Genomic DNA, 12,299 nt, shown 5'->3' with positions numbered 1-12,299 from the left:
GTTAATTTAAATTTAAGGTAAATTACACCTAAGGTTACTAAACTATTGGTAAGTTTATGTTTTGATCATTTAATTTTATAAAATTATAAAATAGTTACTAAGCTATTTGAAAGTTTCTATTGAAGTCATTGAACTGTTAAGTTTTTTTTAGAGTTCGGCTAGCAAGCTCTAAGCAATAGTTGATACAACGGATCAATACACATCGACAAGTAGAAGAACATACCTTAGTTCTAAGTCGATTTGGTAAAAGAGAAGAGGAAGAAGAGTTTTCAATTGGTATAGATGGTGCAAATAAAGAATGCCATACAATAATGTAGTTTAACGTACAATTTAATATAACTTATGTATAAATAAAAATATTTAATCTACTATTAGTGAGAATTTTAAACTTTACCATTAAGATTGATAGTGGCCAATTTTGTTGTTAGGGGTATAAGTAAAATATTTTAAAAAATTTAAAGGTTGAACTAAAATTTTCAAAATTTTAGAGGGTTTAATAAAAATTTCCAATATTTTTGAGGATCTAATAAAAGTTCTAAAAATTTGAGGGACTTAATAAGAATTTATAAAATAAATTTAAAGACCTAAAAGTTTTAAAAAATTTAAGAAATATAAGGAGAGTTTACAAAATTGAGGAACTAATTAAAATTTTATAAAATTTAAAAGGCTTTCCTAATTTTCCAAAGTTGACTATGGAGGGCCCATGAAGATCTGCCCTAAAGATTAATAAGATAAAAAATATTTTATATTAATAACAAAGAAATTGTAATGCGGAGTTCTAATTTGTTGTTATTGCAACAATTAAGAGAATGTGTAAAGGTGTAATTTGTATATTCTTTAAAAAAAATTATTTAGATAAAATTATTTCTAAAAAATCTAAAAATGATTTAAAAATTATTAATAACTACTTTGATTTCGGTAGACGTAGTACAACAGTTTTAGTTGGAAGAAGTAAACTAACATTCGTTAAAAAAAAAAAAAAAAAAAACCTAACATGTAATCCCTAAACTCAAAATATGGGTATGTGGACCTGTCGATTGAAAATTCCACCTTCATTCCCCCATACCCAATATTACACTTCTCAAAAGCCTAACAACAAAAACTAAACCCTTACACAAATAAAATTTCCCTCTTTTCCACAACCTTCCTTCAAACCTCTCCAAGCCTTGAAACCCCCTCTGGCTCCAATTTTCCACAATAAAAACCTCCTCTTTCCTCACTTCCAAAGTGATTTTCTTTTTTATTTTTTTTATTTGAAGTCATAGAAACAAACAGATAGAAATAATATATTATTTTGGGTTGGAAGCTACTATTACTGATTATCCTCATTAACATTTCTTGATGTCAAGCACCCATTTTTCATTAAGGTCAGTTATCTTCTGGGTTTCTCTCAATACCCCCAAATTTTCACTAAATTCTTGCTTTTAATTTCTGGGTTTGGTTTTTTAGGTATGGTAAGTGGTAGTAACCATATTCAAAACCATAACCACCATGAAAATGGGGAGAAAAACCCAACTTTGGGAGGAGCTTCTAGGTCGTGGGGCACGACCGTTTCCGGTCAATCCGTTTCGACTAGTGGTAGTGTTGGCTCTCCCTCGAGCCGGAGCGAGCAAGCTATGGCTACACCAGCTAGTGAGAATACTTTCTTAAGATTGAACCATCTCGATATTCACGGAGATGATGCTGGATCTCAAGGTGCCGTTGGGTGAGTATTTTTTTTTAGAATACCGTTTTAGCTTGAATTTGTGATAATCCTGTTTAATGCTTGATTCACTTGTGGGTTTTCGAAGGAAGAGGGTGAGGGTTTACATACATTGAAGAAATCTCTTGAATTGTGCTTTCATGATATAAATTTGTAACTGTTCATGCTTGAATTTGGTAAACATTATGGCATTATGCTACAATTCAACATTTTTTGTGGGCTAAATAGCAAAGATAGTTTGAATTGGTGAATGTTTTGATTATTAGCCTATTAGGTAGATGCTGGCATTTAGTTTGTCTATGGCGCTTTTCCTTTGATTACTAGCAAAATAATGCAGTTGTTGCCTGGTTGTACCATGTTATCGTAATGCTAGGGTATTATATGAATTTAACCGATTGCCAATTTCATTTGAAGTAGTAAAAAGAAGAAGAGAGGTCAACGTGCAGTTGCAGGTGATAAGAGTGGCAGAGGGCTCCGCCAATTTAGCATGAAAGGTTTTGTTTCCTCTTTTCCATTTTCCTCGCCTTCAAAAGTTTGTGATTTATAGTTTATAACAGATTGCATTAAAAGCTCTGTCAGATATTTTTCATATGAAAAATTTACTACATGTGCTTGTTCTACTACCATGGATATTGCAGATGAGTTAGCAGTTGTGGCTTTACTAACCGATTTCTTGTTTGAATTGTCTTTGCTTTTATCCAGTTTGTGAAAAGGTGGAAAGCAAGGGAAGAACCACATACAATGAGGTCAGGTGGTTTCAGAAAGTTATTCTTTCATTTATGTTTCTTGTTTCTGTTAAATTTATTAATGGTCATTGCTTAGTGCTTGTTGCTGTGTGTATATGATCTATCTATTTTGGCTAAATGATCTGAATTTTCCCTGAATTCATTCTTTCTGTGTTATATGATGCATGCAAAAGCTGAAAAGATATATATATTTTACTGCTTTAAGGGACTAGATATATGGATTGTTGGGTAACCTTGATCCAAATTAGTTGTGTGTTTGACTGTTTCTTCTTGTGGGTCAGTGTTTGCATGCCTTAACTTTTAATTGCAAGAATAGAATATTTGCTATAATTGCTCCAAAATTACCCTCTATAATGTAATGTAAATATTGATATATCATTGCAGAGTAGACCTGAAAAATTGATATCATGGTGATTTCCATTTCATCATCCCATTTTTCTACTCTGATTGCTTACTAATCTACAGTGGCAAGTATATTTCATGATTAAGTGGTTTTGTTATTCTAAGCATCAACCAAGTTCCACTGTGGATACGTAGTTCTTGTGCCCTTTCAAACTTTCAAGCAGTATGATACTGATTTTCTTTTGAAATTGATTTCATATAGTGATGTGATTGATAAATTCAAGTAATCCTTCTCATGCTAGCCAGCACTTGCTTGCTTGTGTATGAAGTTTTACCTTCCTTTTCTAGCATTTCAAAGGTTTGGAGAATTACTACTTTGTTTGCTTAAGGGAGCTGGGAGTTTCTTTGCTTCTCTCCTTGCTTGGCAACAGTCATTGGTTGCTCTATCGTTTACCTATTGATGGTTTATTTTATAAGCCCATGTCTTTATCTGAGAGTGAAAGTTACTCCAGGTGGCAGATGAACTTGTAGCTGAATTTGCTGATCCTGGCAATAGTGTAGCATCACCAGATCAGGTTTGCAATACTTTATTTATGTCAATATTATATTCTTTGATGTGTAAGTTTCATTTTTTATCCTAAGAGTGAAATTAACGATGTTGATCCCCCTTTTTCTTTTAAACTATCAGCAACAGTATGACGAGAAAAACATCCGCCGAAGGGTTTATGATGCTCTGAATGTTCTAATGGCAATGGATATTATATCTAAGGATAAAAAAGAAATACAGTGGAAGGGACTTCCTCGTACTAGTCTGAGTGATATTGAAGATTTAAAGGTGACAATACAGCTCCCAATTTTGTCTTTTTATGTCAAGTAGGCTTGCTCTGCCATGACTATTATGGATCTAATATTGAGCTCTTCAAATGTAAAAACAGACTGAACGGCTTGGGCTGAGAAATAGGATTGATAAAAAGGCTGCCTATTTGCATGAATTGGAGGAACAGGTAAGAAAAACACATTTCAATTTTAACATGTTTGAAGAATTGCTTTCTGCAAGCAATTTGATTGAGAGTTTTCTTATTTTTCCTATTCATCAAGTTGTTGGATTTAGACAGAGAGGTGTTTGAGGACACCAAGTTTCACTTGGCCCCTTTGTTTGCTGGCATTTGGTCATGTATTTGTTTTGCTTCTCAGTTTGTAGGTCTTCAGAATTTGATACAACGAAATGAGCAACTATACAGCTCAGGCAATGCTTCCGGTGGGGGAGTGGCTTTACCTTTCATCCTGGTGCAGGTTTATCATCTTCGCAAACCTCTCATTTTCTTAAGGAATGAAAAATAATATTTGTAACAGTGGGGTGTGGCTAATAGGTGATCGATGGAGCATGATGTGCTCAATAGATGCAAAGTATGTTTTTATAGTTATTTGGAATTTTGCATAAATCCTGAGGTTTCTTAATTTCTACTCTCTTGTCATTTTGAAATTGTAGACACGCCCTCATGCAACTGTTGAGGTAGAAATATCGGAAGATATGCAGCTGGTGCATTTTGACTTTAATAGGTAAAGTTTTTACGCTATAATCATAACTTAGCAACATTCAGCAGGATTTGTGGGTATTTTGAGTGATTTCTTCTAGAATAGGATACGTGTTTGACTCATGTTTTGATGATAAAGCATGGAATGCCTAAAAGAGAGAAATTAGAGGCTAGTCTAGGTATAGGGGTAAATTCTGCAGTCGATGGCAGCCGTCACTTGACAAGCAAGTGACGAGTGACCAAATGCTAAAATTATCTTTTGATTCTTCACTTACCTTGTTTTTGTTTCATTTTCATATTATTGGTTTTCTGTTTTACAGCACTCCCTTTGAGCTCCACGATGACAATTATGTTTTGAAGGCCATGAAATTCTGCGAGAGACCACAGACCGATGAAATGGCACACAATTTTTCTGCAGATGGTGAAGGTTCTAGCATGTCTGCAATGTACAAGCAACAGATCCTTGCTCCCCCAAGGACAAGCACACCAGGTAGGCCTCCTACATCCCCGCCTCTTCCGGGAATATTGAAAGCTCGAGTTAAGCATGAACATTAATAGTTGAGTTTCATGTCAATTGCCGAGAGACAGTCTATTTGTACATTGTGTAAAGTAAATTGCCAGAAGCGTGCCCTCTAAGATGAGCCTCACCTCATAATATGTTACCCCACATTAAGCCTGAGGCTTTTGGAGGGTATCTTTCTATTTCCTGGCAAGTCGTCAGCTTTTACATCAACGTAATTTGCTCATGTATTTGTTTTATTCTATTTCCCCCACTGTAGTAGAAATTAGCTTTATTTGTATTGCTGCATAAAGAATTATATAGAATGAACTAGTTTTTAAAATCTCTTTTTTCCCTATTATTTTGTTGTGAACTTGAAATGCTAAATTCAGAACTTGCCAATTTGGTCCATGAATTCTAGTAGTATTTCAATTTAAAATCTGTTAAATGTAATTATTTTGAATTTTGGGATTCGAACTGAAGTTGGATTTAAGCCTTGTTACTAGTTAATGACATGCAATTTCCCTTCTTTGTTGAGGACGTGGGTTCACTCACTTTAAGCTTGGTAGTTGACCAAGATTGACGTTGGATTATTTTGCCTTGCAATGAGGGAATGGAGTGGCATATCCTTCGTTTGGTAAGTACTCGGTTTAGTTCGGTTTTCAATTAACTAATTAAAAAGCTGCAGTTAACCACCAAGTGTTGCATTTTCCAGGGGAGATATAAGTTTGAATCTTGGAGATGACATTATTGGGAGAGGTAGTTATAAATCTTAAATATAAATGGTAAAATGAAGATGAAAAATACTAAAAAGAAATTGCAATTAACCAAGTCGAAGTGAATTTTATTTTTTTATTTAATTAATGAGTACTTTTTAATTCTTATAATATAAAATTAAATAATTTATATTCAAAATAGTGAACGAACTATAATTTTAAAAATAATTAAAAACTAATAGAATTTAGTTCTTATTTTTTATTTTCGGTTTGGTTTTGTGTTTTAAAAACTTCCCAATGATTTCTAACTCTAAAATATAAAGCAGCCCAAGTCAGAAGCAAAGGTGGGTGAGTAGTAACATGGTGGAGAAGCGGTATCTCTAATAATTGGCTTATTTATTTCAGCCTACGCATCAAAGAAATAGGTGTTGGGAAGCAACAAAGCCGAAACGCTGCTGTTATAGCCAAGAATTCATTTCATTAATTATTCATTGTTATAGTTGAAAATCAAAAGAAATTAGAGGTTTTGATTATTGTAACAGCTATGCTATGCCAAAACTTCCCAATGATTTCTAACTCTAAAATATAAAGCAGCCCAAGTCAGAAGCAAAGGTGGGTGAGTAGTAACATGGTGGAGAAGCGGTATCTCTAATAATTGGCTTATTTATTTCAGCCTACGCATCAAAGAAATAGGTGTTGGGAAGCAACAAAGCCGAAACGCTGCTGTTATAGCCAAGAATTCATTTCATTAATTATTCATTGTTATAGTTGAAAAATCAAAAGAAATTAGAGGTTTTGATTATTGTAACAGCTATGCTATGCCAAAACTTCCCAATGATTTCTAACTCTAAAATATAAAGCAGCCCAAGTCAGAAGCAAAGGTGGGTGAGTAGTAACATGGTGGAGAAGCGGTATCTCTAATAATTGGCTTATTTATTTCAGCCTACGCATCAAAGAAATAGGTGTTGGGAAGCAACAAAGCCGAAACGCTGCTGTTATAGCCAAGAATTCATTTCATTAATTATTCATTGTTATAGTTGAAAAATCAAAAGAAATTAGAGGTTTTGATTATTGTAACAGCTATGCTATGCCAAAACTTCCCAATGATTTCTAACTCTAAAATATAAAGCAGCCCAAGTCAGAAGCAAAGGTGGGTGAGTAGTAACATGGTGGAGAAGCGGTATCTCTAATAATTGGCTTATTTATTTCAGCCTACGCATCAAAGAAATAGGTGTTGGGAAGCAACAAAGCCGAAACGCTGCTGTTATAGCCAAGAATTCATTTCATTAATTATTCATTGTTATAGTTGAAAAATCAAAAGAAATTAGAGGTTTTGATTATTGTAACAGCTATGCTATGCCAAAACTTCCCAATGATTTCTAACTCTAAAATATAAAGCAGCCCAAGTCAGAAGCAAAGGTGGGTGAGTAGTAACATGGTGGAGAAGCGGTATCTCTAATAATTGGCTTATTTATTTCAGCCTACGCATCAAAGAAATAGGTGTTGGGAAGCAACAAAGCCGAAACGCTGCTGTTATAGCCAAGAATTCATTTCATTAATTATTCATTGTTATAGTTGAAAAATCAAAAGAAATTAGAGGTTTTGATTATTGTAACAGCTATGCTATGCCAAAACTTCCCAATGATTTCTAACTCTAAAATATAAAGCAGCCCAAGTCAGAAGCAAAGGTGGGTGAGTAGTAACATGGTGGAGAAGCGGTATCTCTAATAATTGGCTTATTTATTTCAGCCTACGCATCAAAGAAATAGGTGTTGGGAAGCAACAAAGCCGAAACGCTGCTGTTATAGCCAAGAATTCATTTCATTAATTATTCATTGTTATAGTTGAAAATCAAAAGAAATTAGAGGTTTTGATTATTGTAACAGCTATGCTATGCCAAAACTTCCCAATGATTTCTAACTCTAAAATATAAAGCAGCCCAAGTCAGAAGCAAAGGTGGGTGAGTAGTAACATGGTGGAGAAGCGGTATCTCTAATAATTGGCTTATTTATTTCAGCCTACGCATCAAAGAAATAGGTGTTGGGAAGCAACAAAGCCGAAACGCTGCTGTTATAGCCAAGAATTCATTTCATTAATTATTCATTGTTATAGTTGAAAATCAAAAGAAATTAGAGGTTTTGATTATTGTAACAGCTATGCTATGCCAAAACTTCCCAATGATTTCTAACTCTAAAATATAAAGCAGCCCAAGTCAGAAGCAAAGGTGGGTGAGTAGTAACATGGTGGAGAAGCGGTATCTCTAATAATTGGCTTATTTATTTCAGCCTACGCATCAAAGAAATAGGTGTTGGGAAGCAACAAAGCCGAAACGCTGCTGTTATAGCCAAGAATTCATTTCATTAATTATTCATTGTTATAGTTGAAAAATCAAAAGAAATTAGAGGTTTTGATTATTGTAACAGCTATGCTATGCCAAAATTACAGCTCCTCTTGGCCACTGAGTAGGCATTGCCTTTTAGTTACAATAATAAAACTAGAAACTGCTTTAGATTCTTCACATGACTCGTATCATTGTCTAAGTTTTATTTCTGAAGCACAGGATTCATATAACATTACTTTGGTTTATATCGATGAGGCGTAGAACGCAAATTATATTTCGGATGTTCCGATAAGGTATCGGGTGTTAGATATATTGGTGTCTGTGTATCTGCCTTGAGTCCGTGTTCAGTTAATAGGAATCATAAACATATGTCTTGCTAAATGACATTCGATATTAAATGCTAATAGAAAATTGTGTATTTTGTGTATAAATGTTAAAATGACAAAAGATACCATGTGAAAGATCATGCAAACTGATTAAAATGAGCCCTGAGGGTCAACATGGATATAAAACAAAGCAATGGATTCGAGTTAGAGATGAGAAAAGAAATGTACTTGATGATATATTATGACACATATGTAGTGTTATATGATGATTAATGTAATTATATGTTCAAATATGACATGCCAAATGAAATGTGGTATGAGATTATGTACATGAGAAATGAAATGAAAACTTGATACTAAATGATAATTAGGTCCCATATTGATTGTGTTTGATAACTTATTTCTATTTGAATTATTGATTCAAATCATTTTAGCATCATTAGGCACTATTATTCAGTGTACTGTTTGTTTATTTTCGTGTGCAATTACCATAAATTTTAAAGTCATAAAGTGATCGGCATCATTCAAATTTAATCCTCTTGACTCAATAAGTTTATACAATTTTTAAATTTTAAGTTAGAAATGATGGCAAAGGGTTACACTTTGAAGATGACCAAATGTGTTGGATGACAAATATGTATGAATATCTAGTAGATTAACGTTTACTTGCCAATAGGCCATGTTATACTTGTTATTGATCCGTTTCTTGCTTGACAAGTAAATTAATGTGTTATGTGCCTGACAAGGATGGTATAATGGCATTTGAACTAATGCCTAAGTTGCATTGTTGTTGAGTTATTGGGTTACGTAGATCATCTGATACTTGTACTTGACAAATTGGAGATGAATGATGTAAAATATAAGGGAATTTGCTTTCAAGGTTGTGACACTCCTCTATCAGTGTCGCGACATCAAGCTTCTGTTTCCACAGTTGTGATTCTCCCCTATTAAGGTTGCGACTTCGAATTCCCCTGTCCTCAAGGTGATGACATACCCCTGTTGAAGTTGTGACATTAGCTTTTTGTCTTCAAGATCACGACTCACATCGGTTGAAGTTGCGACATTATGCTTCTATCCTTAGTGTTGTGACATGAATCCCTCAATATCGCAACATTACCCCTACATTTTGAAAAACTTTATGTTTTAATCCTTCAATTAACTTCAGTGTTTCATAAGAGCTTTCATAAACTCATTTAAACCCATAATTGAATAAATAAGGTATTTTAATTAAGTTTTGGAAATCTATTTGTTTGAATGAATCATCAATTAGATATTTAAATGAAATCATAATTGCTTCGACAACAAATGTGGCATCTCGCATTTCAAATCTGACGACTAGGTCGGATATATGATGTTACAAGTTAGTTGCAGTAATCAGAACTAACAATTAACAAAGGAAGTAAAAAATAATTCTCAAGAAAAGAATGAAATAATTCCCTGTTGTATGATATTCAAGACAAAAATCTTCTCTTATGTAGGCATGCATACAAATTAAATGAACATGAAAATCTTAACTAATATTTTTAAAATCAAGTTCCCACTTCAAATAGCCATTTTTTTAAATATGTAGTAGGCTTAAAAATTTAAAGAGAAACAATGCTGAAAAACAAGGACATGACTAACTAAATTTAGTTAATAAATTAAAAAGCAAAATCAATTTTGAATTATATTTTCAACATGAGTTCGCTATATATGAGAATATCATTTAGATATACTAGTGCATTGTCCATAATAAGCCTTGATCATGGCCTTTTGAAACAATGATGCGGTTGTCTTCAAGCTAAAATACATCACTGTTCACTGAAAGTGCTGGTTAGGTATACAAAACCCTATATTGGGTCTTTCTACTGGATCTATTCTCAATTGCCAAAACCCAACTTTAAGGTCAACTTCGGAAAAAAAAACTTTGGCCTTAAGTTTCTATTGGGTGAAGGGAACTTGTCATCTTGAAGAAATTAATTAAGTAACTGGTAGTTTATTACCAATATGAGCTTCCCTCTTGCTTGTTCTACTCTCTCGTTGACATAAAAGGCCTTACATGCCCATTGAGAATTGGAAGGTTCAATTAACCTTTGTTGTACATTCTTGTTCTGCAGGATTTTGATGTTTAGGGTTCATTCCCCTGTGATTGAATGTGAATATGAGCATGTCACATCTTTAAGTTCTGGATAATCTGCTGGATTCTCTCTGACGGTATGATAAACAACTTAAGAATTGGTATAAATGGCTTGAACATCTCTTTATATTTGACCCCATCAGGTAGGATTCTTGGATGTTGGGCTTTAGTGTAAAGATCAAAGCCAACAACAATATCCTTTAATAAGAGCTTGGATCCAAATACTGCCGTCTTCACAAAGCACCCTGGAAAAAACTGGATGGCAATTGGTCTGCTAATCAAGTGGGTGATAAACGGTTGATTTGCAGCTAAATTGAAGATTTTGGTGTGGGGCTTCCACCATTATGCTCGAAGAATTTTTGGATTCATAACGGTCTATGGCAGTGATAGGTTTGTTGTATTTGTTCATGTTGAGTATGACTCCTATTTCAGTCAAATTTGAGAAATAATCTTTCAGTTAAACTCTGTTTATTTATTTTAATCAAACTCTAATTAGTCTAGATTATTTTATTATTATTTAATCTATGAATTTAGCCCATAAATAGGCTATTTTACAACCTTAGAAAATACGCCTATTAGATATTAGAACTCATAACACATTTAGAGAATTTTATGTTTACATTTTGAGGGTTCTTTGTTTTCGGGTTTTTCAGGGTTTAGTTTTATCTTCATCTTTTGTACTCTTCGCTCTTTTGCCATTATAGTAAAATTATCTTTTCCCGTGATTTTTATCCTCTTTGGAGAGGTTTTTTTACGTTAAATTTGTGTTTAATTTCTCAATTTATTTCGCTATTTTTTTCTTGTTGCTTAATCGGGTCGATCCCAACAAATAGTATCAGAGCTAATTCAATTTTTATAGATTAGTCCATTTAGAGATAGCTGCAGCAAGGTTTGAAATTGAGAAGTTTGATGGTGAGACAAATTTTAATCTGTGGCAAGTTCGGATAATGGCAATTCTAGTTCAAACTAGCTTGAAAAAAGTTGTTTCCAGGAAAAAGCCTGAGAATCTAAATAAAACAGAATGGGAAGAGCTTGATGAAAAGACCTTGTCTACAATCTAGTTGTGCCTCATGAATACGGTATTGCAGGAGGTACTGACAGAAAAGACCTTATCCGCATTGTGGAAAAGGTTAGAAACTCTTTATACGACTAAGTCTCTGGCTAACCGTTTAGTGTTGAAACAACGTCTATGTACGTTTCGCATGAACGAAGGTGAGCTTCCTAGAGATCACCTCAGTCAATTCATTACTCTTTTAAATGATTTAAAACGTTGAGATTCATATTGATGATAAAGATCAGGCTATGTTATTATTGTGGTCTTTGCCCCCTTTATACAAGTCTTTCAGGGAGACCCTGATTTATGGCAGAGACAAATTCTCGTTCGAAGATGTGAAGGGTCATTTGTTGAGTAGAGACAAACTTGATAATGAGTTTGGTTTGGATAGCAAGGCAGATAGGTAAGCTTCCATTTTGGTAGCATCAAAGGAACGAGACAAAATGTGTTGCTATTGTAAAAAGTTAGGTCACGTTAAAGCAAATTGTTATAAACTGCGAAATAAAAAAGTTATTGAGAGTAACGAGGAAGATGTAGCTGGTGCTAATTTAGCCGATGAAAGTTGTGATTATTTCTTGTTAGTGTCAACGAGCGATAACTCCAAGCTCACGCCCAAGTGGATCCTAGATTCAAGATGTTCTTTCCACATGTGTCCTAATAAAGAATGGTTCTTCACATACAGTTCGGTTGAATGTGGAGTTGTGTGCATGTGAAACGATTCATCTAGTAAGGTAATTGGTATTGGTACTGTTAAAATTAAGATACACGATGGGACAATTAGGACACTCTTAAATGTCAAGTATGTACTTGATTTACGAAAGAATTTTATCTCCTTGAGTATTTTAGACTTGAAAGGATGCAGAATCAACATCGAGTCGAGCGACATTAAAGTATCTCGTGGAGCTCTCATTTTGTTAAAAGG

The 12,299-nt window shown here is 33.9% G+C and overlaps 1 protein-coding gene across 30 annotated transcripts; it reads left to right on the top strand.

Moving 5' to 3' along the window:
- The first annotated feature begins 954 nt into the window (after window positions 1-954).
- Window positions 955-7,960, top strand: LOC105799753 (transcription factor-like protein DPB). 30 transcript variants are annotated; one of them, XR_008188828.1, is made up of 13 exons: window positions 1,065-1,367; window positions 1,450-1,705; window positions 2,117-2,196; window positions 2,405-2,448; window positions 3,303-3,365; window positions 3,479-3,625; window positions 3,726-3,794; window positions 3,985-4,083; window positions 4,280-4,350; window positions 4,646-4,815; window positions 5,363-5,461; window positions 5,540-5,583; window positions 7,826-7,960. XR_008188828.1 is itself a non-coding variant. In XM_012630461.1 (10 exons), exons 2-10 carry the CDS (start codon window positions 1,452-1,454, stop codon window positions 4,878-4,880), a joined length of 1,059 nt encoding a protein of 352 aa, XP_012485915.1. In that variant the 5' UTR covers window positions 955-1,367; window positions 1,450-1,451; the 3' UTR covers window positions 4,881-5,167. The 30 variants fall into 30 exon arrangements, 2 of the variants coding, with proteins under 2 accessions (XP_012485915.1, XP_012485914.1); XR_008188833.1 differs by having other exon boundaries at window positions 7,747-7,960; XR_008188827.1 differs by lacking the exon at window positions 7,826-7,960 and adding an exon at window positions 7,290-7,377.
- The last annotated feature ends 4,339 nt before the right edge of the window (window positions 7,961-12,299 follow it).

The sequence above is a fragment of the Gossypium raimondii genome, chromosome 9 (assembly GCF_025698545.1).
Source record: "Gossypium raimondii isolate GPD5lz chromosome 9, ASM2569854v1, whole genome shotgun sequence".
Classification (NCBI taxonomy): Eukaryota; Viridiplantae; Streptophyta; class Magnoliopsida; order Malvales; family Malvaceae; genus Gossypium; species Gossypium raimondii.
Note: the sequence above shows the minus strand (reverse complement) of the source record. Positions and strands in the feature narration are given on the sequence as shown.

Bases quoted from the DNA above. Each gene is read 5' to 3' on its own strand.
- LOC105799753 (XM_012630460.2), top strand. From the start codon at position 1,452: ATGGTAAGTGGTAGTAACCATATTCAAAACCATAACCACCATGAAAAT. The intron at 3,795-3,984 runs GTAAGAAAAACA...TTTGCTTCTCAG, and splicing joins TGCATGAATTGGAGGAACAG to TTTGTAGGTCTTCAGAATTT. The intron at 4,084-4,279 runs GTTTATCATCTT...TTGAAATTGTAG, and splicing joins TACCTTTCATCCTGGTGCAG to ACACGCCCTCATGCAACTGT.